General features: G+C 36.3%; 12 protein-coding genes across 12 annotated transcripts; 4 read left to right on the top strand and 8 right to left on the bottom strand.

The window, feature by feature from the left end:
• Nucleotides 1-622: 622 nt before the first annotated feature.
• B0P05DRAFT_570134 (uncharacterized protein) lies at nt 623-3,866 on the top strand (the record flags this gene model as incomplete). Its single annotated transcript, XM_051581291.1, has 9 exons — nt 623-699; nt 757-961; nt 1,009-1,587; nt 1,651-2,142; nt 2,197-2,493; nt 2,542-2,716; nt 2,772-2,903; nt 3,135-3,233; nt 3,283-3,866. 9 exons carry the CDS (start codon nt 623-625, stop codon nt 3,864-3,866), a joined length of 2,640 nt encoding a protein of 879 aa, XP_051436914.1.
• Nucleotides 3,867-4,176: 310 nt separating this feature from the next.
• B0P05DRAFT_28569 (chord-domain-containing protein) lies at nt 4,177-5,558 on the top strand. Its single transcript, XM_051573443.1, has 5 exons — nt 4,177-4,289; nt 4,339-4,377; nt 4,431-4,963; nt 5,025-5,201; nt 5,248-5,558. Exons 1-5 carry the CDS (start codon nt 4,226-4,228, stop codon nt 5,461-5,463), a joined length of 1,029 nt encoding a protein of 342 aa, XP_051436915.1. The 5' UTR covers nt 4,177-4,225; the 3' UTR covers nt 5,464-5,558.
• On the bottom strand, nt 5,516-6,391 carry B0P05DRAFT_534358 (uncharacterized protein). Its single transcript, XM_051577314.1, has 2 exons — nt 5,709-6,391; nt 5,516-5,659 (listed from the first exon to the last, which is right to left on the bottom strand). Exons 1-2 carry the CDS (start codon nt 6,376-6,378, stop codon nt 5,598-5,600), a joined length of 732 nt encoding a protein of 243 aa, XP_051436916.1. The 5' UTR covers nt 6,379-6,391; the 3' UTR covers nt 5,516-5,597.
• A 1-nt stretch (nt 6,392) lies between these two features.
• Nucleotides 6,393-7,577, bottom strand: B0P05DRAFT_534360 (Gcp-like domain-containing protein; the record flags this gene model as incomplete). Its single annotated transcript, XM_051577315.1, has 2 exons — nt 7,241-7,577; nt 6,393-7,193 (listed from the first exon to the last, which is right to left on the bottom strand). Coding segments are annotated over exons 1-2 (647 nt in total), but the record flags the coding sequence as incomplete, so codon positions are not given.
• B0P05DRAFT_534362 (chaperonin GroS) lies at nt 7,578-8,191 on the bottom strand. Its single transcript, XM_051577316.1, has 4 exons — nt 8,074-8,191; nt 7,959-8,024; nt 7,729-7,911; nt 7,578-7,682 (listed from the first exon to the last, which is right to left on the bottom strand). Exons 1-4 carry the CDS (start codon nt 8,074-8,076, stop codon nt 7,632-7,634), a joined length of 303 nt encoding a protein of 100 aa, XP_051436918.1. The 5' UTR covers nt 8,077-8,191; the 3' UTR covers nt 7,578-7,631.
• B0P05DRAFT_534364 (Gti1/Pac2 family-domain-containing protein) lies at nt 8,192-9,297 on the bottom strand. Its single transcript, XM_051577317.1, has 2 exons — nt 8,802-9,297; nt 8,192-8,738 (listed from the first exon to the last, which is right to left on the bottom strand). Exons 1-2 carry the CDS (start codon nt 9,247-9,249, stop codon nt 8,512-8,514), a joined length of 675 nt encoding a protein of 224 aa, XP_051436919.1. The 5' UTR covers nt 9,250-9,297; the 3' UTR covers nt 8,192-8,511.
• A 2,073-nt stretch (nt 9,298-11,370) lies between these two features.
• On the bottom strand, nt 11,371-12,722 carry B0P05DRAFT_534373 (uncharacterized protein). The gene is made up of 6 exons (XM_051577318.1): nt 12,638-12,722; nt 12,543-12,598; nt 12,400-12,498; nt 12,298-12,344; nt 11,987-12,250; nt 11,371-11,945 (listed from the first exon to the last, which is right to left on the bottom strand). Exons 1-6 carry the CDS (start codon nt 12,670-12,672, stop codon nt 11,574-11,576), a joined length of 873 nt encoding a protein of 290 aa, XP_051436920.1. The 5' UTR covers nt 12,673-12,722; the 3' UTR covers nt 11,371-11,573.
• B0P05DRAFT_534379 (uncharacterized protein) lies at nt 12,723-13,797 on the top strand. The gene is made up of 4 exons (XM_051577319.1): nt 12,723-12,814; nt 12,861-12,884; nt 12,949-12,994; nt 13,041-13,797. Exons 1-4 carry the CDS (start codon nt 12,756-12,758, stop codon nt 13,725-13,727), a joined length of 816 nt encoding a protein of 271 aa, XP_051436921.1. The 5' UTR covers nt 12,723-12,755; the 3' UTR covers nt 13,728-13,797.
• B0P05DRAFT_534384 (glycoside hydrolase) lies at nt 13,798-15,827 on the bottom strand. The gene is made up of 7 exons (XM_051577320.1): nt 15,423-15,827; nt 15,075-15,371; nt 14,915-15,023; nt 14,761-14,857; nt 14,648-14,688; nt 14,424-14,600; nt 13,798-14,377 (listed from the first exon to the last, which is right to left on the bottom strand). The coding sequence occupies exons 1-7, from the start codon at nt 15,731-15,733 to the stop codon at nt 13,970-13,972; spliced, it is 1,440 nt and encodes a 479-aa protein (XP_051436922.1). The 5' UTR covers nt 15,734-15,827; the 3' UTR covers nt 13,798-13,969.
• On the top strand, nt 15,827-16,756 carry B0P05DRAFT_534389 (uncharacterized protein). Its single transcript, XM_051577321.1, has one exon. It carries the CDS (start codon nt 15,868-15,870, stop codon nt 16,660-16,662), a length of 795 nt encoding a protein of 264 aa, XP_051436923.1. The 5' UTR covers nt 15,827-15,867; the 3' UTR covers nt 16,663-16,756.
• A 1,267-nt stretch (nt 16,757-18,023) lies between these two features.
• Nucleotides 18,024-19,169, bottom strand: B0P05DRAFT_28991 (uncharacterized protein). Its single transcript, XM_051573452.1, has 5 exons — nt 19,150-19,169; nt 18,988-19,093; nt 18,720-18,926; nt 18,251-18,638; nt 18,024-18,189 (listed from the first exon to the last, which is right to left on the bottom strand). The coding sequence occupies exons 3-5, from the start codon at nt 18,830-18,832 to the stop codon at nt 18,085-18,087; spliced, it is 606 nt and encodes a 201-aa protein (XP_051436924.1). The 5' UTR covers nt 18,833-18,926; nt 18,988-19,093; nt 19,150-19,169; the 3' UTR covers nt 18,024-18,084.
• Nucleotides 19,170-19,199: 30 nt separating this feature from the next.
• B0P05DRAFT_585468 (uncharacterized protein) lies at nt 19,200-19,816 on the bottom strand (the record flags this gene model as incomplete). Its single annotated transcript, XM_051582442.1, has 3 exons — nt 19,200-19,369; nt 19,408-19,534; nt 19,595-19,816. 3 exons carry the CDS (start codon nt 19,814-19,816, stop codon nt 19,200-19,202), a joined length of 519 nt encoding a protein of 172 aa, XP_051436925.1.
• Nucleotides 19,817-20,345: the final 529 nt, after the last annotated feature.

Consider the following 20,345-nt stretch of genomic DNA (forward strand, 5'->3'; position numbering starts at 1 on the left):
TCTGATTTAATTGAACAATGTATGTAAGCAGAAAAAACAAACTTGACAATGATTATTATGCTTATTCTTTGTTAGGAAAAGCTGCTAAGCCAACACGATCTCTAGCTGAGCGTCAGTAATGATTTATTGCTAAACAAATATTGCTTTTTGTTGCTTCATCTGATATGCAATCTGTCGTAACAATGACTTGTTTTTTTTGAGGAGCGTTAACGTTGTTTGACTCTCACAATGCGGTGTTCTAACTTATTGTCACCTTAATTTGCTCATGATACACAAGAGTGAAGCTATTTAATATGATCGTTCACAATACAAGTCTTAGAGTATGCCGAGGATTTACTGGGTAACTTGCCGCATGGAGGCGGCCTTTATTTCGTAATAACAAGCTTGCATTGTGTGAATATTAACCAATGTTGTACAGCACTTGTATATTATCCAGACCTCAACAAAAAAAAAAGATCAACCTTTATTTTTTTATCCTTCTTCTCTCTCTTCTATCTTTTTTTTTTACTCTTTGTCTTACTTTTCTTATTTTGTGTAGATTGAAATATTATATGCATTTTTAGTATATATAGATCTACTTTAAAGACAAATAGGCCCGTATTACAACCAAAAAAAGGGTATCATGAACATAAATAATGAAGCAGTTCCTCCCTCCAAACGATCATCGCTATCATCACGTGCTAGCAAAATCCCGCAAAGGTTAGCACAGTCAACCTTCTTCTCTTTGAAACCAACAACTAGCACTTTGATTAACAGTACAACAAGCGCTGCGCCAATTCATCATGATCGTATTTCAACGCGAATAAGCCAAATGCTGTTTAGGCAGCGCACCACAAGCGAAACTATCATTAAAAATTTTACACAAAATGCAGATATGTCAACTTATTCTTTGTCGCTAGGAAGAGAATCAAACAATCAGCCTTCTCGAAGCTTAGATATCCACCCACAAAAGGTAAAAACAGTGCGTTGCACAAACAATAAAACTTAGCATGACTTTTTATTATTCAGGAACAACAAATAAGAAGCAACAACAAGCATTTGTCTATCTTGCCTAACAAGACCGATAATCAAAATGGTCTTACAACACACACTCCTTACTCGATATCCTCTCCTGAGAGAACTGGCTTTCTTTCGTATTATTATCCTAAAGACGAATTAAACACGAATACCCTTTCTTTTACAGACTCGTCCATTTCCTCACTGGCTGAATCGATGCTCAATGTTCATATTACTCCACCTTCTTCACCTATGAAATCGATTGATGCAAAAACTCCTAATTCTGAGGTACCTGTGGCAACAACAATCAAAGACTATGCAGCGAGTGTAATTGATCGCTGCTTCTGCTTGTTGGATTTATTTAACTCGTCAGAGCATGAATTTACTTTTGCTCACCTTCGTGAACTAGAGACAATTGGAATTGAACGTCTTGGAATTTTAATTGAGGCATGCGATGAATCGTTTTGTGCAGAGAAAGTAGCAAAGCTTCGATATCAACTTAAAAAAGTTCAGGCTATGATTCAGAACAACACTTATCATCCCGTCTCAAATGCTGACCTGAAGAATCAAGCTTCTTTTGTTAAATTGCTGGTAAGTCATTGAATTTATATGGTCTCTTTTAATAAGAGGAAACTTTAGGTCATTGATATTCAGCACATTTGCCAAGAATGTTTTTTGTTATCTAAAGAATCACCATCGTTAAGCTGTGCTGATATAGATGGCTTCAAAAAAGAAACACCTAAAATTGATTGGACTCGGTTATCTAGCGAAGACTACAAAAAAGCAAAACCCGACCAGATTAACATGAATGCAACTTGGTTTCGACATTATTTTGTTGGAAAGCCATATTATACATTTATTGGTCCACTAAACGAACCCTCTGGCGATTCAGGTATAGCAATAGAAGACAAAAAAAAGTTACAACCTTTACCCAAGAGGCGAAACAGTAAATCTTTGATCAACACATTTTTAAGCAGCAGTCATGATTTATCTGATGCTTACGCAAATAGCCAAGACCTGAATCGCTTTAACGGTATCATCTCGGTCATTCAAGAGCGCACTAAGAGTAGTAATATATCTAAAAACAGCAATTCTGCTGGTCCTTTTGTTGAATCACAATATCGCGTTATCATTCGGAGTAAAGAGGTAAAGAAGCAACTTTTTTTTTGCTTTTTATCCTGACTGATTTGTTTATCTCAGGCAGATCTAGCAAGACATATTGTGAATGAAAGTACAGCAAAAGAAACATTACACCAACTGGAATTGAGGGGCGAAAGCTATAGAATAGACAAAGCACAAACCAGTAACGACAAGAGACTCCGTTCCTTTATGAATAAGAATATCCATGCAAATGAAAATATTAGTTCTCGAATGTTACGTGCTGCTGTTTTGTCAGTTTGCCCAAATATAGACCTAAGGTTATTTAAGGAACTGTCGGCTGAATCTACTATTATGGCAGGACTTGAGAAGGACTTGTTAAAATATGACGAAATTCAGGTATATAAAATGTTATTCTCCTTAAGAAACAGGGGCTGAAGTCTATAGATTCCGAAACATTACAAGTTTGGTGTATTGACAATCAAGGATAATCAGCCATATGAAGAAGCATGGTTTTCTAATACAGAGGTATCAACTAATTTGAAGGATTTTTTAAACATCATTGGGCAAAAAATCGAACTCAAGGGCTATACTGGATATGGTGCTGGACTTGATAGAAAAAGTAAGTAGTTTGGTATACTACAAAAAATTGACGTTTGTATAAATCAAAAACTCAGCTGGTGAATCTGGTAAATATTCATTTGTATCAAAATGGAATGAATTCGACATCATGTTCCATGTCGCTCCATTGATGCCCATACAGAAGAACGATCGGCAGCAAGTAATGCGAAAGAGATACATCGGCAACGGTAAATAAGCTAGTGGAGTTGATAAGATAAATTAAGTTGAGTCTTTTAGATATTGTTTGCATCATATTTCTTGAAGGGAATCAATTGTTTGATCCCAAGGCTATACGCTCACAGTTTCTCCATGTATATATCGTTGTTCGCCCAGAAAAAGTGGATGGAAAAAGACATTGGAGGCGAGTATAATAGGGTTTATTCATGAGTATTGACAGGTTCTTTTTTTTAGAATTGAAGTCTTGAGAAACAGCAATGTCAATGACTTTGGCCCAGCTTTGCCTAGTCCACCCATATTTCATGATTATGATACCCTAAAAGAATTCTTGACATTAAAACGTAAGTTGAAAACCGAGTTTATCAAGAAATCTCATTTTTTCCCTGTCAGTGATCAATGCCGAAAATGCATCTCTCAAGTCTAACAAATTCCGAATACCAAATAATAAAGCTAGAGTAGGACTTTTATCAACCCATATTCAAACTGGATTAGCATTTCATCAGCCTCAAGTCCTAAGATCAGCAAGCACAAATCGCCTTGTTCCAAGCAAATCCTCTTCGATACCAAAAGAACTGAAAAAGGCGCAAAGACCTCGGTCCGTAAATGATAAAGTAACTTCAAGGGGTGTTCTAAACAGTGGAACATCTCGCTTGTTACAAGAGGCTATTTTGGATGAGGAAAAGAGAAAAAGAACAACTATTGGAAGCACAGAAATACCACCTATGCCGTCTATTTCTCGATCTACATTATTGCAGGATTTCAAAAAGGGCATTGTCTCGAGCTCAAAGAAATTAAAAGAAGCAGCTACTGGTAGCGAAAAACAATTGATTCGAAAGTCAAGTCAGCTCAAAGTCAGCAGTAAACCAGTTACAAGTCATTCACTTGATATTGTTGATGAAAATAGTGCTGAAACTAACAAGGGTAATATATTAGTAATAGATCAAGAAAGATTGATGCTTATCATGGATGATTAGACACTATGTTTGTAGGAAAAGACATTAATGTTTCTACTGAAAGTTTTATTTCTCCAGAGCAATTTTTTTCAATTACATCAAACATCAAAGAGAAGAGCAATGCCAGACTCAAAAGAAGCGTGTCATCTCGTCCTAGAAGACTATTAACAAGTGCATCAACCAAGCGAACAACGGTTGCTAATAGTACAATCATGTCATGGCGCTAATCCCTTTTGACTGGTTCAAAAAGGACTTGCGGATCTTTAAATAAAAGAAAGTACTGGCAATTTCCAAGTGTGTCAATTAAAAAGACGGACACCCCTTTAATTGATCTTTTTTTTCTTTTAAAACTTTTTTTTCTCTATTTAAAAAAATCTATTATGGTCAAGTGTACACATAAGGGTTGTGGAAAAGAATTCAATGAGCAAGAAAACACAGATAATGGTATCGAGCATTTTTAAGTTTTCTGTATTTTTAACTTGTAATTTTTTAGCCTGTCAATACCATGCTGGTGCTCCTGTTTTCCACGAAGGTAATAAAGAAAAAGATTATGGCTACCAGTTGGCTGATATTTGATATTCTTAGGTTTAAAGGGCTGGTCTTGTTGTAAAAAGAGAGTTTCCGATTTTGATGAGTTCCTTTCTCTTCCTGGTTGTACTTTTGGTCGTCACTCTACAGAACCTGTTGAACAACCTGCTAATGCTGCTACTGACAAGGAAGCACCCAAGCAACAAGCTCAGGCTGCTCATGTCACTGAGGATGGTGTAGAAGTATACGGTAAGAAGTCCGAAGCAACAGCAGCTCCTGTTGCAGTGGAACCCAAGAAGGAAGCAGAGGAAAAAGTAGTGGAAGTTGAAGAAGAGGATGATGAGTCTGTTCCTGTGCCTGAAGGTACAACATGTAAGAGACGCGGCTGTGGACGTGTTTGGAAAGACAATGCTACTTCTCGCGGACCTGGTGCTGAAGCAGTTTGTCGCTACCATCCAGGCGCTCCTATTTTCCATGAAGGATCAAAGGGTTGGAGTTGTTGTCCACGCAAAGTGTTGGATTTCGATGAATTCCTTAAAATTCCTGGTTGTAAAGAAGGAAAACACTTGTTTATTGGCTCTAATAGCCAGGTATGAAACTATTTTGTACACACACACACAGAAATGTTTACATCTTTTTTTTTTTCTCTAGACTGAAGAACTAATTGATTGTCGTACTGACTGGTACCAAACACAATCCAATGTCATTTTAAGCATTTTCGCAAAGAATAAGGAAGATACCAAGGTTGATTTTACTGAACAATCTATTGAAGTTGATGTTAAAATGAAGGGTAACAAGCGCTACAAAAAGACTTTCCCTCTTTTTGCCGTAAGTAGCTCAATTGTTAATATAAGACGACTAATTTTTTAAATAGACAATTGATGCCTCCACTTCTAAATTTACAGTGCTTTCAACAAAGCTTGAAATTAATTTAAAAAAGACAAGCGGCATTTCTTGGGCATCTTTAGAGCCTAATGACGATGTCAAGACCTGGACTACTTTTGGTGTTACTGGAGGAGGAGGAACTGTTGGTGGTACTGAAATGTTTTATAATGCTGATTCTCCTTTGCATCACATTAACAAGAAATAAATCATACTGTAGAATCCATTTTTGTTTAACTTTTTTTATAGTAATAGATGAGTTTTCCTCCAACAATAGCAACAATACATATATATATATATATATATATATTTGTGACAAATGCATGTATTTTATTGCTTCGTCTATTGTGATTTTGGTTTTTGTTGGTATCTGAATATCTTAGAGAAAAGTAAAGAAAGAAAAGCTATAAAAAATAAGCGGGTGCATAACAAGTCAATCATCATTGTCCCTACATGTCACACATAGTCCAGATAATGTAGCTAATTCAGCATAATAAGCATGAGACCAACACGCATAATAAAGACGTTTTAAGAAGAGCTTATCATGAAAATAGAATGGCACATAGCTAATTAATTTTTTGGCCATTCTTCGAGACAGTGGACGGTTTTCTTGCAAGCAAACCAAACTGGCTGGACCTTTGTAGAGATGCACATCATTTGGATGGAAACCTACAGTGATATGGAAGTTCGTAAAACCAAGTCCCAATTTCCTGCGCAATTCCTGCCCAAAAGGCCAATGAATCACTCTGAAATAGCTAACAGCAGAACCATCCCGGCAAATGCCTAAACCGAGATCAACTGGTTTTTCCCAACAAGTAGTTAGTCCACACTGATCCAAGACTTGTTGGTGTTTTCTGTATAAAGTTTTTCGTTGTGTCTTTTTCTTGTTATTGCTACTAGCGTCTTTCTCTTGTTCTTGATCAAGAGAAAGTGTCGCGATCTCCAAGTGGTTTACCACTGTAATATGATAACCGTCTTTCTCACCGTCTCGTCTTAAACGGTTCTCTACATGTTTCTTTGTAACCAAGTTCTCAGGCTGAGAACCTAATTCATCTATATATGTTCCTTTTAACGATAGATAACGAGCAACAGGTAAAAAAGTGAGTTCAGGTTGTTCTGACATGATAAAAAGAAATATTTTTTTTTCTTTTGGCAAAATTTTTATTTATTCACGCCATGCAATATGTACTTCGTCTGTTCTAAAGCGCTGAGTAATAGTACTTTCCTCGAAAGGTGTTGTAAAACCAGTTCTATATGCGAGTAAACCAGCATGAGCAATCATAATACCATTATCAATACAGAAACGATCATCTGTCGCACAAACTGTGCCATTTCTCTGTGCAGCCATTTGGCCCATCATTTCCTGTAAGCGAATATTACAGCCTACACCACCAACAAGCAACACTTGGTTTGATTCTACATGTGCCATAGCACGCTCTGTAATTTCAACCAACATAGCAAACAGTGTTTCTTGCAACGAAAAGCATAAATCTTCTGGTGTGATTTCACCCTTGGGCAATTCTACTTTGGCGAGCTTTTCAATGTGAGACAAGATGCCAGAAAATGATACATCCATGCCCTTGACAGCGTAAGGCAATTGAATGAATTTTTTGCCTCTTTTTGCGTACTGCTCAATATTATAGCCTGGGCTTGGTGCATTGGACAAGTTGAGAATACGTGCAAATCGATCAAGACAGTTGCCAATAGCAATATCAAGTGTTTCTCCAAAAATACGGTAGCGTTGCTGGGAATAAGCAATCACTTGTGTGTTTCCTCCACTAACATATAACACAACTGGATTATCTGCCTTTGTTACCTCTCTACCCATTTCAATATGTCCAACGCAATGATTTACTCCAACAAGGGGCTTATTCCATAACAACGATAGGGTGCGCGCAACAAGTGCAACGGACACAAGTGGTGCTCCCATACCAGGACCTTTTAAATAATACATTATTGAATATACTGTTTTAACAGAGACGTACCTTTTGTGTAGCAAATCACATCAATATCATTGGGTGTTAGGTTGGCTTCTTTAAGCGCTTGTTTTGTTACGTCCAAAATACAGTCTCGGTGGTGTTGAGCTGTGTCTCGAGGCAAAAATCCTTGGCCTGGTGGTGTAATATATGTATCTCTATTATTTGCTAAAATGGTCACCTCGTCATTTTTATGGCGTATAATGCCTACACCAAGCTTATTTGCGGACCCTTCGAAACCAATAGCAACCACCATATTTACAGAACAAAAGAAAGAAAAGAGAGAAAAAAGATGAAAACACGATAGTAACTAGAAGTCACACTACACAATTTCGAAAATGAAAGATGTTTATTGAATCAAATAAAAGAAAATGTGTATATATTACAGTAAACAATTGCTTTATTGCAAGATCTTGGCAAGGATTTCAGAGTCACGGAACAAGAGGTATTCCTACATAATCATCAGACATCCCATCAATATCTTAAGTGTTACTTACTTCGCCTTGAACTTTGACAGGGCTACCACCGAAAGAAGGAAGGATAACCTTGTCACCAGTGTTGACTTGGAGAGGAATATGTTGACCTTCCTTGTTAAGTGCACCCTTGCCAACAGCAACAACAATACCTTCGTTCAAAGCTTCTTGGGCCTTTTCGGGGATGAAAATACCAGAGGCAGTTTTCTGTCATAAAATGTTTAATAAACGATCATTTCACTAGGCTACTTTACTTGTTGAGGCTTGATACGTTGAACCAAGACACGATCAAGAAGAGGAACAAAGTTCTTGAGGGCAGACTAATACATAGAGTTAGACAGTTGCCATTACATTGATGCTTTATTTTACCATTTGAGACAAAGAAGAAAGAAAGAATAAAATAATGACCCTAGCTTTCAAAAAATGCAAGAGCTTTCACAGGAGGATCAACCTTAACAGCAGTCACTAATAGAATCGAGTGGAAAATCTGAAATAGATTCTCAGACACTTTCTGATCTTCTTGACCCCTATACTAGTTATCAATTCTTTTGCCTGAAGCTTTTATCATAAGCGGCATGATTTTGACATGGTTCAATTAAGAATTACAAGAGTATGTTTATTATGACAATTGCATGATAATTTAGACAAACTATCTGTTGTTGTTTTTTTTTCTAAATGGACTCAAAATAAGAGAGGATAAAGAAAAGTGAATCTAATTAAAAAGAAAGAAAGAGAGAAAGAGAGAGGAAGGCTTTTGTAGAATTTTATTCATGCTTGTTTTAGCCTAAGAAGAAAATTGTGAAAAAATTACAGATAAAAGGTATTGTTTGTATTCATAATAGGTGGAATATGGATATCCTGCCCTTGCTGCTCCTTTTCTTGGTGTTGTTGCTGTTGATAGTGTATTCTATTTGGACTGTTTACTTCTTTTTCTGGATACAATGGTGCTTGCATTGGTGTAGACGAAGATGGGTATTGTCTAAATATCTGTTGTGGTAATGGCGTATTCGGCGTAGATTGAGTGGGCGTAGGTGGTAATGTGATATGATGCGGATAGATTTGTTGAACATCTAACGACATATGGTGATCATATATAGGTGACAGCATACTCTGGCTGACACTGCTGCTCTCGTTATTCTTGTTGCTGTACTGATTGTCTGGTTCAATCATAGGCGGTATCCTAAAATTTTGTCTTGATAATAGCTCAGGAGAAATCTCTAAATTAGCCAATTCGGGTACAACCGAGGGAGTGTGAAGCTGATATTGCAAAACATCATCAGGGTTATAATAAGAAATCAGATGAAGCGGTGATCCATAAACAACCAACGATATTGTTTTTTTAATCAGCCCATTCTCCTTGAAATGATATAATTCAGATAAGCTGCCCACAAGTTGACGCTCTCGTGTACGTTGGAAACTGGATTGATCAAAACTTGAACACGTTCTTGTAGGGCTAGTAGGATCAGATGTTGTGAAACGTTTCCGTATATTCTGCTTTGAACTGGATTTCTTGTTGAGCTCACGATAAATTAGAAAATTGCCCATAATACGCGAAGGGCTCCACACTAAACCATCTGTCCACCTCTTGATGCCTTTATGTTTTTTGTTTATTTGACTGTACGGCTATACTATTCACTTACCAGAATCTTTTTCATCAAATACAAAAACGGAGCCTGAACGAACAAGTTGTCTTTCTCTTTCCTGCAATCTTCTTGATATTTTAGGTAGAATATTTCGTCTGCATGCTTCAAAAATCAAAAGTGAGTCTTGTGTTGTTTCTATATAACCGTGAAATGTCTCTACAACAGACATAGTAAAGCCAGTGTGAGAGTAAAAAACAAAAGCAGAAGAAAAAGAAATGTTTACATGAAAACTTACAGCTATTTAAGACCAGTTATTCTGCTCTGACAAGATCCGTATTGCGTTGTGTAGCACACACATTGTTTACATGCATTTTTAACCCGACCCCTTGTTTTGTGTCACACTTAACCAGAGATTATCAGTAGTGCATGATATCTACGTTGGCTTAGGTTGGGAGACAGCGAATAAACAGTGCTAGCATTTTGCCACTTTCTCTAAATAGATTGTTATGTTCTTAGAATCGCTTGATAGGAAAATAGATACCGCCTTTGCATATTTCTTCTAACAGCTATCACTTTCTCTAAGCATAATATTAAAAAAAGACTCCAGTATAATAGTACTTTAAAAAAAATAGGATGAGAAAAGTAGACCTGTTATGCTCGCTTCCTTTTGTCGCTATTGACATTTGTTGAGTCTGTTGATTTTTCTTTCTATTTTTGGAATCTCGAATATTACCTTGTTTGACCTCAACTTCGAAAATAGCAAAGCATTTTTTTCTTCAAAAAAAGTAAGTTTTCGAACCAAAAGAAGTCAAGTAATCAAAATTTGCCTAAAGCTAGAGGTCTTTATATGAAGTTTCTACGATGGTACAACTAGCTTTTTGAACAGGAAGCCTAAAATACCTTGTTCGTGCATATTTTGTATTGAGGAGCATGTCATCCTATGACAGTTTATACCTCCTTTCCACCAATTAAAGTGAACAATGAGCTTTAAATGCAAATTTGAAAGCACTATTCAAATTGACTCGACATTTTCATCTTAAACATAGCCTTGCCTGATTTCGGCTGGATTAGACCGACATTGGGTCATTCGAGAAATTTTGAATGAACTATTTTCATGAAACTCTCATGGATCCCCCATGAGTCAAAAAAAAATAAATTTCACCCAATAGCCAAAACAATGGTACCATTCGATTCCTGGACTCAAAAGAACATCTTTTAAACAAAACAAAAAAAAGCCTTGTTGATAACGTAGTTGTCGAGCAATGAAACATCAAAGAATGACTTGACTTTACGCCTTTCAATGGGGTTTATCTTTATCTATTTTGGACTGAAATAAGCTATCGGTATTCAAGAAGTGTATAATCTACTTCTAAATATACCTTGAGAATGATGGAATAAAAACACTAGTACTTTGCACTGCTGTTATCGAATAAATAGACAAAAGACTTCGTGAGTAACGTATTACTCAATCTCTTTTTTTTGATTATTTTTCGCCATATCTACAAGAGTTTCATGATATGACCTGCGTGAGTCAATAGCTCTTTCGTTTCTGTATAGCTTGTAGTCGCAATACTGCTTATCTTCCTCTTAAATTCAAGCACTTGAAGCCCAAGGACGCACAGAGGAGTTGGAAATCAATGTTGCTGATTTTCTCTTGCCCACTTGAAAATCAACCACTTCTTCAAAAGAGTAAGCTATGGCAGTTATTTTGCTTAAATAGCCTAATGGAAGTCGTAGAGCTACCTTTCATAATTTCAGGAATGGAGAAATTACAAGACAACAACTAGTAAAAACTTGAGAAAAAGCTAGAACTGTTTCTAGAGTTTTCGGTCTATATCTCTCCATTCTTCTTATACACGTTTCAAATAAAAACGTTGTTAAGTAAACAGTATCTGCTACGCTACTTCTCCATATTGAAGCATGTTGATAGCTCTATTTTTGAGGTCGCAACATGAAAAAGAAGACCAAAGAGCGGAGTATGAAAAACAGGTCCTTAATGAACCCCTTTGACCAAATCAAGAAAAATGGTCATGTTGAACATTTTAATTTTTTGCCCTTAATAGCTTCAAAAATGTAGTATACATTAGTAAAAATTGTTTATATAGGTATTTGACATATATTATTGCAAAAAAATAATATCTTAATGTCAAAGACAAACAAAACAGAAGGCTTCTATACTTCAGATAGCTAGTGGCTATCTTAACTATTGAATTTGTGGGTATTACGCAAGATAAATCATGCAAGTAATACAAGAACTGGCTACTGTTTATCCTTTTGTTGATTTATTCAAGTAAAGTCATCAGATTGAAAAGAACTATCCACCAAAGCCATGACTACATCCTTCATTCTCTTCCTTTTGAGCGAGTGCTCTATTTGAGCAAAATGTCTGTCTCTTTGGTTTTCATTGATTGTGGAGTCATTTCCTAAAGCCTTGATACTAACGCTTGTAGGAAAAGTAGAGCTCTTGTCTCTGAATATTGTGCTGACAAATAAAGTGCCTATGTTTGGGGATGTGATCCTGAAATCAAATTGGTCTATTGAATCTGTCCGATAGATTGGCTTGACAGCGTATTGTGTGCTCATCTGGATGACTTCATTTGTTGCCTCTCTTCTTGAGACATAAGCTTGTACTTGATGATGAACAATACGAATAAACGTCTAATCTGACTTAAATATATAGGTAAACATAGAAAACTTACATTGAAGTTATGTGGAATAAATTGAGCTTGGAGATTATCCAGGTGAATGAAAGGTGGAATGGTATGATGTTGAATTGATTCTCCTTTGTGCTTATCATAAATCAAATAAAAAGGTTCTCTGTATGTATTTCCATAAAATGTCTCTAGACGAATACAGCTTCTTGATCCTTTGAATTGAAATATAGATCGGCCTGCTAAACGATGATAACTAACCACTTCTCGCCTACAGCAATCCTCTAATGTTATCATCAGTTTATCGAATATCTACAATAGCCATTAGACTCATTCTGTGCAGATAATCTTTCTTGTACCTGTTTTTGCATTTGATTCAACTCAAACTCTGCTACTCGAGTAGGGTCTGTTGTGAGAGTAGAAGCATAAGTACATGGTATAAAAGATGAATGCATATTTGCCTTGAATAAGCTGTGTCAATCGGGTGACAGTAAGGTATGCTAAGTCTTCTTCTAACAATTCACGTCTTAACTGTCTCTTTCTTGAAGTTGCACTGTCCACTAAACAAATTAGATCAAATGCTTGAATGACTGTTTTACTGTACATCGTTGTTTGATTTGTTTGATTTGCGCTTTAAGTCTATCTACCTCATTCGGCATACTACTGAATAAGTAAAGAAGTGTGCTTTTATCGACTTACAAGGTCTCTTCATCAGAAGCTTGATCAAATGACATGATGAGACGCGTAAAAGAGAAAACGTATGTGACTCAATTTTGAAAAAAGAAAAAGACGCGTTGTTATTCTTTTCTTTCACGTCATGGTCCAATTAACAGAAGCGTTTTTAGAGAGTGCAGAGTTTCAGAATAAGCTAAGAAAGTAAAGCATAACATTCGACTATAACATGATACTAATCCTTGTTTAGCATTATACAAACAAGCGACATGAGGTAAATAGTAAGCAATTCAATTGCATAAAAGGCTCTCGTTGACTCTTCTATTGTGTTTGGATAGCGTGTTGACTGCGAATGAGATTCGTCGTCAATTGGAGTCTCACTTTGTAAGTAAACAGGGCTATGGTCAATGAACTTATGGTTTTACAAAAGGGATTCGAAACAGATATTCTAAAAGAAAAGGCATATAAAAAGAAAATAAATGTCTTTATTGATCAAATCATAGCTGAAGAGCCCACTGAAGAGCCCACTGAAGAGCCCACTGAAGAGCCCACTGAAGAAGCAGCTGAAGAGTCTGCCGAAGAACACTCTGAAGACTATGTTGAAGAAGAAGAAGAGAACGTTACCACGAACAAACGTAAGGCTCTTGTTGATTCTGACAGTGAAGAAGTTACGCCCAAAAAATCAAGCAAAAAAAAGAAAGTCGTCGAATCAGACAGCGAAGAAGAAATGTCTTCACCTAAAAAGACAGCTAGCAAAAAGAAAATTGAACCCGAAAAGGATGATGATAGAGTCAAGCGATTAAAACAATTTGTTGTGAAGTGTGGTGTTCGTAAAGTATGGGCAAAAGAATTGGCTGATTGCAAGTCAACTGCAGCAGAAATTAGAAAACTAAAATCCATGCTTGAAGAACTTGGAGTGCATGGAAGACCCACGATTGAAAAATGCGAAGCAGTCAAAAAAGAAAGAGAGTTAAAGGCTGAATTAGACAGTCTGGATACAAGTCTGATTATTGAAGAAAATAGTGGTAGGCCAGCACGAGCAGCAAGGAAAAGAAATGCTTCTAGCTATGTTGTAGACAAAATTTCTAGTGAAGAAGAATCCGAATCAGAGGTATGATACTTATGGCTGCATTGTCTCTAATCCTGTTTATAGGATGAATTCAAAGATAGTTCAGATGAAGAATAATTTAATAAAAATCTCTGCTTATGATTCTAAGTGGATGTGCCTCTGTATTAAATACCCACTGCTCAAAAGGGAATCGAGGTTCTTTAGGGTCATCAAATATCAAGTACAAGTATTTGAGTGTTTCTGCAAAAAAGAAGCTAAAAATAATAAGTGGGTTGTAACACACATTATGTTTACCTTTCTTCACGATCATCCCATGTTCTTTCGGGCATATCTACTCTTCTTACACCTGTATAGCCTGATTCTGATTTACAATAGGTATACAAGGAATTGAAGATATCCCAAGCCATGTCTTGATAAATAGGATCTTGAGTAAATACATAGAAATAATAGAGTGACTCTAATGTTTCGGGACGCAATATGTAGGTTGGATGTACTGGGTATACTGCTGGTCTTTTTTTGCCATTGTATCTATCTGTTGAAATTTCCCAGGAGAATATCTCTGGTGCTAAACCAGTCGCTGTCAAATTCCAGGCACTGTAACAACCATACATCAATCTCTTGGCAATCTTTTCAAGACCTCCATATTCTTCTGGAAAAGTGCGAGCAGCCAAAAGCAAAGTGCCAGGTGCAAAACAAGCCTATATATATATATGAATGATTCATTCTTTATCTGTCTATCTATACCAATTCATCCATTTGCAATCCAAGTTTGTCACCTTCCAATACAGCAAGAAATGAGGCTTTGGTGTCTGAAGGTGAATGAACCAGCAACCCCTCTTTGAGACCAACAATGATTTGTGATACCATATCTCTTTTGATTTTATCTTTGCCTTGAGAAACAACCAGTTGTTTTATGAGATACTACAATCAGAGTAAGAAATAATCCCCTGCACCTCTTTTGCTCTTACTTCATAGAAACTATCACCCATACCACCCCAAGTAACATGGTCTATGATGGATCAGTAACCATAAGAAAGAAAGGAAGAAAAAAAAAAAGCAAATCTAGGTTTCTTTTACTTACCGCCTACAGATTTGCCTGTATTCACGTCAATCAAGTGAGGAAATAGTCCGAATTTTTCTTTATATGACTCTGTGAATACACCATAAACACGCTGCCCCTATTTTTTTTTGTGGGAAATTTCTCACTCATCACAAGTTCAGAAGTAGAGACTTACTAATTCATGATATGACCAATTGCCAGTTAATTCAGAGAGTCGGGTAAACTCAATTTGAATTGTGCCTATTTCTGCTAAACAAGCAACAGCATTTCTAACAGGCTCGCCTCTATGATGATAGAATATAAGAACATAAAACAAGGATAACGTCATAACATACGATGTAAAATTAACATATTGATAAGGAATACCAGTAGGTGTATCAAAAGCAGGCAACAGTCGATCCACTAGTTCAACAGCCTTCTCTAGAAACATTTTTTCATGCGATAAATCATATGCAGACAAAAGTCCGCCCACATAACGAATTACAGTTTCAAATAACTGCACAGGTTCATCATTATTTACCTTGCCCCAATCAATTAAAGATACATAGTCTTGAGCTTCTTTAAATTCTGCCTTTAGACCCATAATATAGAGTGTATCTAAAGCATCAACAATGGTTGCTCCCCAACCATTTCTGTGTTTGTGTACATATTTAGTATTTGGCTCCTTAGTTACAAGTCCTCACCTTGTATTTCTGGGACTATTGCTGACTGGCCTATTTTCATCATAACCCCAACTATAGTTACGATAACCATTCCATGAAAACACGAATGCGTCCTTGATATAGGCTTGTTTCTCTTTAGGAGACAAGAAATGTGCCTCAGGTAACCCACCCAATTGTTTCCGTATTTCCTGACGAGTAGGGTTTTTATTTGTGTCAGGTTGTTTATGACCTCCAAAGATAGGTAATTGATCAAAGAACAATATATCAGCTACTTTAACCAATACACATAAGCCAGTGAGAGAAGCAGCAAATGCTTTGATATTAAATTTCATGCTTCAGAAAACAGAATGAAAAAAAAAAAAGAATTCCCACCTGGAAAAAAAAGAAACAGCATGATGATCCAAAAATGGTTTATTTACTGAGAATGAAAAGCAAATAAACATATATCACTTTTTATCTGCAGATAATGAGTGATCAAGAAGAGGATGATTACATGTCTCTCAAGTTTCTAGAAGAAGCGCAGGAATTTGAGTCAAAGAGAAAAGAAACCTCTTACTCTGAACGACGTAAGAGACAATTACGCGAGCAAGAAAAAAAGGGCTACATTAAGCCTCGCGCTCAACTCGAAGCAGAAGAACGAGAAAAGGGTTTACAACGCTCCATGGACGAAAGCAATAAGGGCATGAAAATGCTCATGAAAATGGGTTTTAAGAAAGGCATGTCGCTTGGTAGCAATGGCATTGTGGAACCTATAAAAGTAGATCTCACAACCGGTCGACATGGTATTGGTATGAAAACTGAAATGAAAAAAAGAGCACGCGAGCTGGAAGAGCGTGAGGAACAAGAAAGGAAGAAAGTGGCTATGGATCCTGAAGAATTTAGATCGGTCATGGCACAGCGTGTCAAAGAAGGTCAGCTTGTTCGTTACTTAACTGCTGCTGTTTCTCTTTGCGAAAAAATAGATGAAGAAAACAATGTAAAATCAAATATTTTGTGGCTATTAAAGCCAATACAGAAGGAGGAAAAGGAGGAGGATGAGGTAGACAAAGAGCAAGAGAAACAAGAAGAACCAGTTCAGGAAAATCAATATCCTGAAGAACAAGTGCAAGAACTCAATTCATTAACATTAGACCAAAAATTACAAAAAGTCATTGACTACTTACGAGACAAATACTTTTATTGCTTCTGGTGCAGCGCTAAATATCAAGATAAAGGAGATTTGGATGTAAATTGTCCTGGAACAGAAGAAGAAGACCATTAGGCATGTATATAAAGACTTGATGTGGTTTGAAGAGCAAGCCAAGATATAGCTATCACCCAAAAAGTAATAAAGCGTTATCACATATATATTATAATAGATGCGGTTGATTTAGTATGAGGTCTTGTTTGTCAAGTACTGTACTTGGATAGCAAATCGTTACGTAAATGCATGTAAAATAAGTATAAAACCCACTTCTTTCTCTTGGACAAATCAAGGCAGTAAAAAGTCTGTTTCTACATGCCTAAATACTCCAAATGTCCACAGATCATGTCTACTAGAATCCATTGTACCTTTAGAGCTGATTTGGATCAAGATAAATGACATGTCCAAAATAACCAGAAATCTCTCAGAACCAAAGGGTACTTACTCATGAAAGAAAGCTCGATTTGACAACTCGTGGTTTTCTTTTCGACGCTACAAGACAAAAAATGAGGCTATCGACAAGATTAAATACTCAGAATGAGCGCAAGAAGCTCTGGTTCTTGCTCAATATATTTACTTGCCAATTGTACTATGAGAGTAGCATGATATGAGCGAGAAACCTCATAAACATTTTTGCCTATTTGCTTAATATTTTGGGTTCAAGGTTGCTGCGTTCCCATATATCAATAGACTCAGAAGGCAAATATCTACAGCTTTTGTCACTGAACCAAAGTCATAAAACTGCATCTTTATGTAGTCCTCAGCAAAAGTTCCATTTTAGATGTGACGGGAAGAAGAGCTGAATTGCTTCTATTTCAATCTTCGATACCAGTTATCATGTATATCTTTTGCCCATTTGCTCCACGTTGGCACTATAAAAAGCCTATATTTCTCTTTCTCTATGCTCTCTGGCACTCCAAATAGCATATCTTAATTCTTATAGCTCCATGGATAACAGGTTTTATATGTCATCTAGAGCAAAAATGCATAAAATACTGCTTAAAGAAGTCAATCTTTGATGCATCATTACTCGACAACCAGACTATTGAAATGGTCCGTTTTTTTTATTTAAAGTATGTTCTTTCAAACCCAAGAATCGAATGGTACCATTGGTTTGGCTGTCATGTGAATTTCATTTTTTGACCTACGAGGGGGGGGGATCCACGGGGGATCCACGAAGGTCCGTGAAGATGAAAAAAAATCTGATCCAACCGAAATCAGGCAAGACCATCTCTAGGCACTTTCAGCAAAAAGAAAGCGAGCTTACTAAGACGAAAAAGGCGACTTAACTTGGGCATTGTCTTCAAATCTGCATTCAAAGTTCGTCGTACACTATAAATGATACAAAAGAGGATCTTTTCAACAGATATGGAGCATTGAAAGCTTGCTTTTTTTAATTTATTTAACACGTAGTGTGCAAAAGAGTAAGTCATACTAAGTTGAAGTTTATTTTCATTTTTTTATATGAACAGTAGTGTTTTATTTATATGAAATATAATACTAGTTCTTAATGGCCATAGTAGGTTTCAAGAGATGGATATAATCATGATAAATGTAAGGTTCTAATATATCTGTTTCTTCTGGCATACTTGAAATTATGGAAGTCTGGTGATGATGTTTTTGAATAATTGCATGTTTTTTTTTAAAAAAAAAATGAGTACTTTACCTTAAAGCTTATAAGGTGTTCAATAGTTTCTTCAAAATGAACATATGTTTCAGGCGAGCTAGGGAGTGTCAGTTTTTCAGCTTCATAAAGTTGGTAAGGTGGGGTTTTTTCTGCTTCAAAGGTCATGGTGTAGAGTTCGATTTTGAACCCATCAAATAAAATGCCAAAGCTGACAAATTCTTTTGTTTTTTTGCTCTTCATCATTCTTACGTGAAGTTGTCTTTTCAGAGTCTCTGCCATTCTTGCCCTGTCTTCTTCTAATAAGTAAAATGATGTATTTGCAGTTTTAACTTCTCCACATCCAACTTCTAATCCATTAGCCATTATAACAAAGTCAGTGCGGATTTTCTTGCATTCATTGTTCTTATTTGAAGTTGACGCTTTCTCCCTGCAAAGACACAGAGTCTCATTAGTTTAGCTTTTTTTTTTTCTATATGTGAAGTTCAGTTGTTCAAAACGACATACTGACCATTTGCATAATAGGACATCATTTGCAGGGAAAAGATACTTGAATAAGGATGACACATTGTCTACTATAAATCCAATTTCACTTTTTTCTTCCTGTGTTCGTTTTTCATTCATTATAGTGTCTGCTAGGTTGCAAAGGTATGTATTCAACTGTAGTTGACTGGGTGTTGTTGCAATGGGTGGATAGTATAATTGATTCTTCTTCACTCTCTAAAAATACTTAACGTTAGCAAAGACAGAATATCAAAGGATTTCTGATTTTATTATACCATTCGCCAGTCTTTGATTTTATGGTATTCACCTTCATCTAACATCGTAGGTATAGCTTGATGAGCTTCAGAAGGACATGTATTGTAACTTATTGAAGAAACAGCCCTTTTATAAAATAAAATAATTTAATTTAATCAGTCAAAATGTAGATGACAACTTACAGTCTTTCAAATAATGAACTGGTATTATCATAGACATACTCTTTTTTGTTTTATGCCATGCCTAGTTCATTTAAAGTCAAGGTATACTTGCTGGTTTTGAGTGCTTCACCATAGTTGATTGACGATTCGCTTGGCTTATATGATGTAGTTTCATCTGTGGTAAATGAGGATTGAGTCCCGATACTTGTTGCAGTTTTTTCAGAAAGATTGGCATCGTCTACTATGTTTGCAACAGTAAATTTCAATAAGTCAACTTACCATGTTTTCTCTTTTTGTTTTTGCTATCAATATTTATGCTAATCTTGTCAGATTGACTGGAGCCTTGCTTTCCAACACTTCCATAGTTGATGTATTGATTGATTACTTGAGTTTCTTTTTTATCACTCTGCATAAAGAAGGGTACGTTAATACTTTGTGTGAGCTTACAATATCTATCTTATGTTACCTCTGGTTCTTCAGGTTTGATTAAAGATTCCAAGTAATCTTTTGTTTCGCTATTGACACACGAAAGCTTTCCAATATCCTTGATGGCTGTTACATACTTTGCTCTTATTTTCTTATTTCGAGGTGGACGTACTGCCCCAGCTATGACGTGTTCCTTGTAAGATAGGAAATCCCAAAAACGAGGGGTACTGTTGTTAAAGTATTCAAGATCTAGCATCTGCATGAAAAACTTAAGACCGTCTCATCTGATTGGGTGAAAAATATACGCCAACCATCTGCATGACGTATGTATTTAACTTGCGTATTCTCTTTTTTTTTTTTTTTCTTTTTTTCTCTTATCTATTTACACTTACTTCAATGGACGGACTAGGCTTTGGTTGCATAAACCAAATAGACAAAGCTGCTGTCAATACTGTGGGGCTTTGGAAGGTATTGACACCACGTCCGAACAAGTAGCCGTGCTTGATATTGTTCCCTACAATGTGACAAAAGTACCTTCTTTAGAGGGGAAGAGCTGGCGGATATTGGTATTGTCTTTTCATTCTGGTCAAGTGTACTTTTTTTGGAATTAGATATACTTTCACCTTCTCGTGGTTAATTCCGTTAGTACCAAGACACTGGAGTTTGCTCTGTGTTTTGCGAAGCTAAGAAAAGTATTGGCTTATAATTTCTTAATGACGTTTCAATTCATCAATAAACTGATTCTTTCATCCCTCCTTTTTTGTCTTCTCCCTTTTTTCGCTTATATTCCT

The sequence above is a fragment of the Gilbertella persicaria genome (genome assembly GCF_025201335.1).
Source record: "Gilbertella persicaria strain CBS 190.32 chromosome Unknown B0P05scaffold_11, whole genome shotgun sequence".
NCBI classification, from domain to species: Eukaryota; Fungi; Mucoromycota; class Mucoromycetes; order Mucorales; family Choanephoraceae; genus Gilbertella; species Gilbertella persicaria.

What these genes read in the sequence shown, in the direction of transcription:
- B0P05DRAFT_28569 (XM_051573443.1), top strand. Translation starts at nt 4,226, where the DNA reads ATGGTCAAGTGTACACATAAGGGTTGTGGAAAAGAATTCAATGAGCAA. An exon ending in GCAAGAAAACACAGATAATG is followed by an intron (nt 4,290 to 4,338) that starts GTATCGAGCATT and finishes GTAATTTTTTAG; the next exon opens with CCTGTCAATACCATGCTGGT. An exon ending in AGACTTTCCCTCTTTTTGCC is followed by an intron (nt 5,202 to 5,247) that starts GTAAGTAGCTCA and finishes TTTTTTAAATAG; the next exon opens with ACAATTGATGCCTCCACTTC.
- B0P05DRAFT_534358 (XM_051577314.1), bottom strand. Translation starts at nt 6,378, where the DNA reads ATGTCAGAACAACCTGAACTCACTTTTTTACCTGTTGCTCGTTATCTA. An exon ending in ATCTGGACTATGTGTGACAT is followed by an intron (nt 5,660 to 5,708) that starts GTAGGGACAATG and finishes TATTTTTTATAG; the next exon opens with CTTTTCTTTCTTTACTTTTC.
- B0P05DRAFT_534362 (XM_051577316.1), bottom strand. An exon ending in AACGTATCAAGCCTCAACAA is followed by an intron (nt 7,912 to 7,958) that starts GTAAAGTAGCCT and finishes ATTTTATGACAG; the next exon opens with AAAACTGCCTCTGGTATTTT. An exon ending in CTGTCAAAGTTCAAGGCGAA is followed by an intron (nt 7,683 to 7,728) that starts GTAAGTAACACT and finishes ATGATTATGTAG; the next exon opens with GAATACCTCTTGTTCCGTGA.
- B0P05DRAFT_534364 (XM_051577317.1), bottom strand. Translation starts at nt 9,249, where the DNA reads ATGGGCAATTTTCTAATTTATCGTGAGCTCAACAAGAAATCCAGTTCA. An exon ending in CAGCCAGAGTATGCTGTCAC is followed by an intron (nt 8,739 to 8,801) that starts CTATATATGATC and finishes ATATCACATTAC; the next exon opens with CACCTACGCCCACTCAATCT.
- B0P05DRAFT_534373 (XM_051577318.1), bottom strand. Translation starts at nt 12,672, where the DNA reads ATGTCATTTGATCAAGCTTCTGATGAAGAGACCTT. An exon ending in GCTTCTGATGAAGAGACCTT is followed by an intron (nt 12,599 to 12,637) that starts GTAAGTCGATAA and finishes CTTATTCAGTAG; the next exon opens with TATGCCGAATGAGGTAGATA. An exon ending in ATTGACACAGCTTATTCAAG is followed by an intron (nt 12,345 to 12,399) that starts GCAAATATGCAT and finishes CTCTCACAACAG; the next exon opens with ACCCTACTCGAGTAGCAGAG.
- B0P05DRAFT_534379 (XM_051577319.1), top strand. Translation starts at nt 12,756, where the DNA reads ATGGTCCAATTAACAGAAGCGTTTTTAGAGAGTGCAGAGTTTCAGAAT. An exon ending in ATACAAACAAGCGACATGAG is followed by an intron (nt 12,885 to 12,948) that starts GTAAATAGTAAG and finishes GTGTTTGGATAG; the next exon opens with CGTGTTGACTGCGAATGAGA. An exon ending in GTCAATTGGAGTCTCACTTT is followed by an intron (nt 12,995 to 13,040) that starts GTAAGTAAACAG and finishes GTTTTACAAAAG; the next exon opens with GGATTCGAAACAGATATTCT.
- B0P05DRAFT_534384 (XM_051577320.1), bottom strand. Translation starts at nt 15,733, where the DNA reads ATGAAATTTAATATCAAAGCATTTGCTGCTTCTCTCACTGGCTTATGT. An exon ending in CAATATGTTAATTTTACATC is followed by an intron (nt 15,024 to 15,074) that starts GTATGTTATGAC and finishes CTATCATCATAG; the next exon opens with AGGCGAGCCTGTTAGAAATG. An exon ending in ATTGGTCATATCATGAATTA is followed by an intron (nt 14,858 to 14,914) that starts GTAAGTCTCTAC and finishes AAAAAAAAATAG; the next exon opens with GGGCAGCGTGTTTATGGTGT.
- B0P05DRAFT_534389 (XM_051577321.1), top strand. Translation starts at nt 15,868, where the DNA reads ATGAGTGATCAAGAAGAGGATGATTACATGTCTCTCAAGTTTCTAGAA.
- B0P05DRAFT_28991 (XM_051573452.1), bottom strand. Translation starts at nt 18,832, where the DNA reads ATGAATGAAAAACGAACACAGGAAGAAAAAAGTGAAATTGGATTTATA. An exon ending in GATGTCCTATTATGCAAATG is followed by an intron (nt 18,639 to 18,719) that starts GTCAGTATGTCG and finishes GTGTCTTTGCAG; the next exon opens with GGAGAAAGCGTCAACTTCAA. An exon ending in AACACCTTATAAGCTTTAAG is followed by an intron (nt 18,190 to 18,250) that starts GTAAAGTACTCA and finishes CATCATCACCAG; the next exon opens with ACTTCCATAATTTCAAGTAT.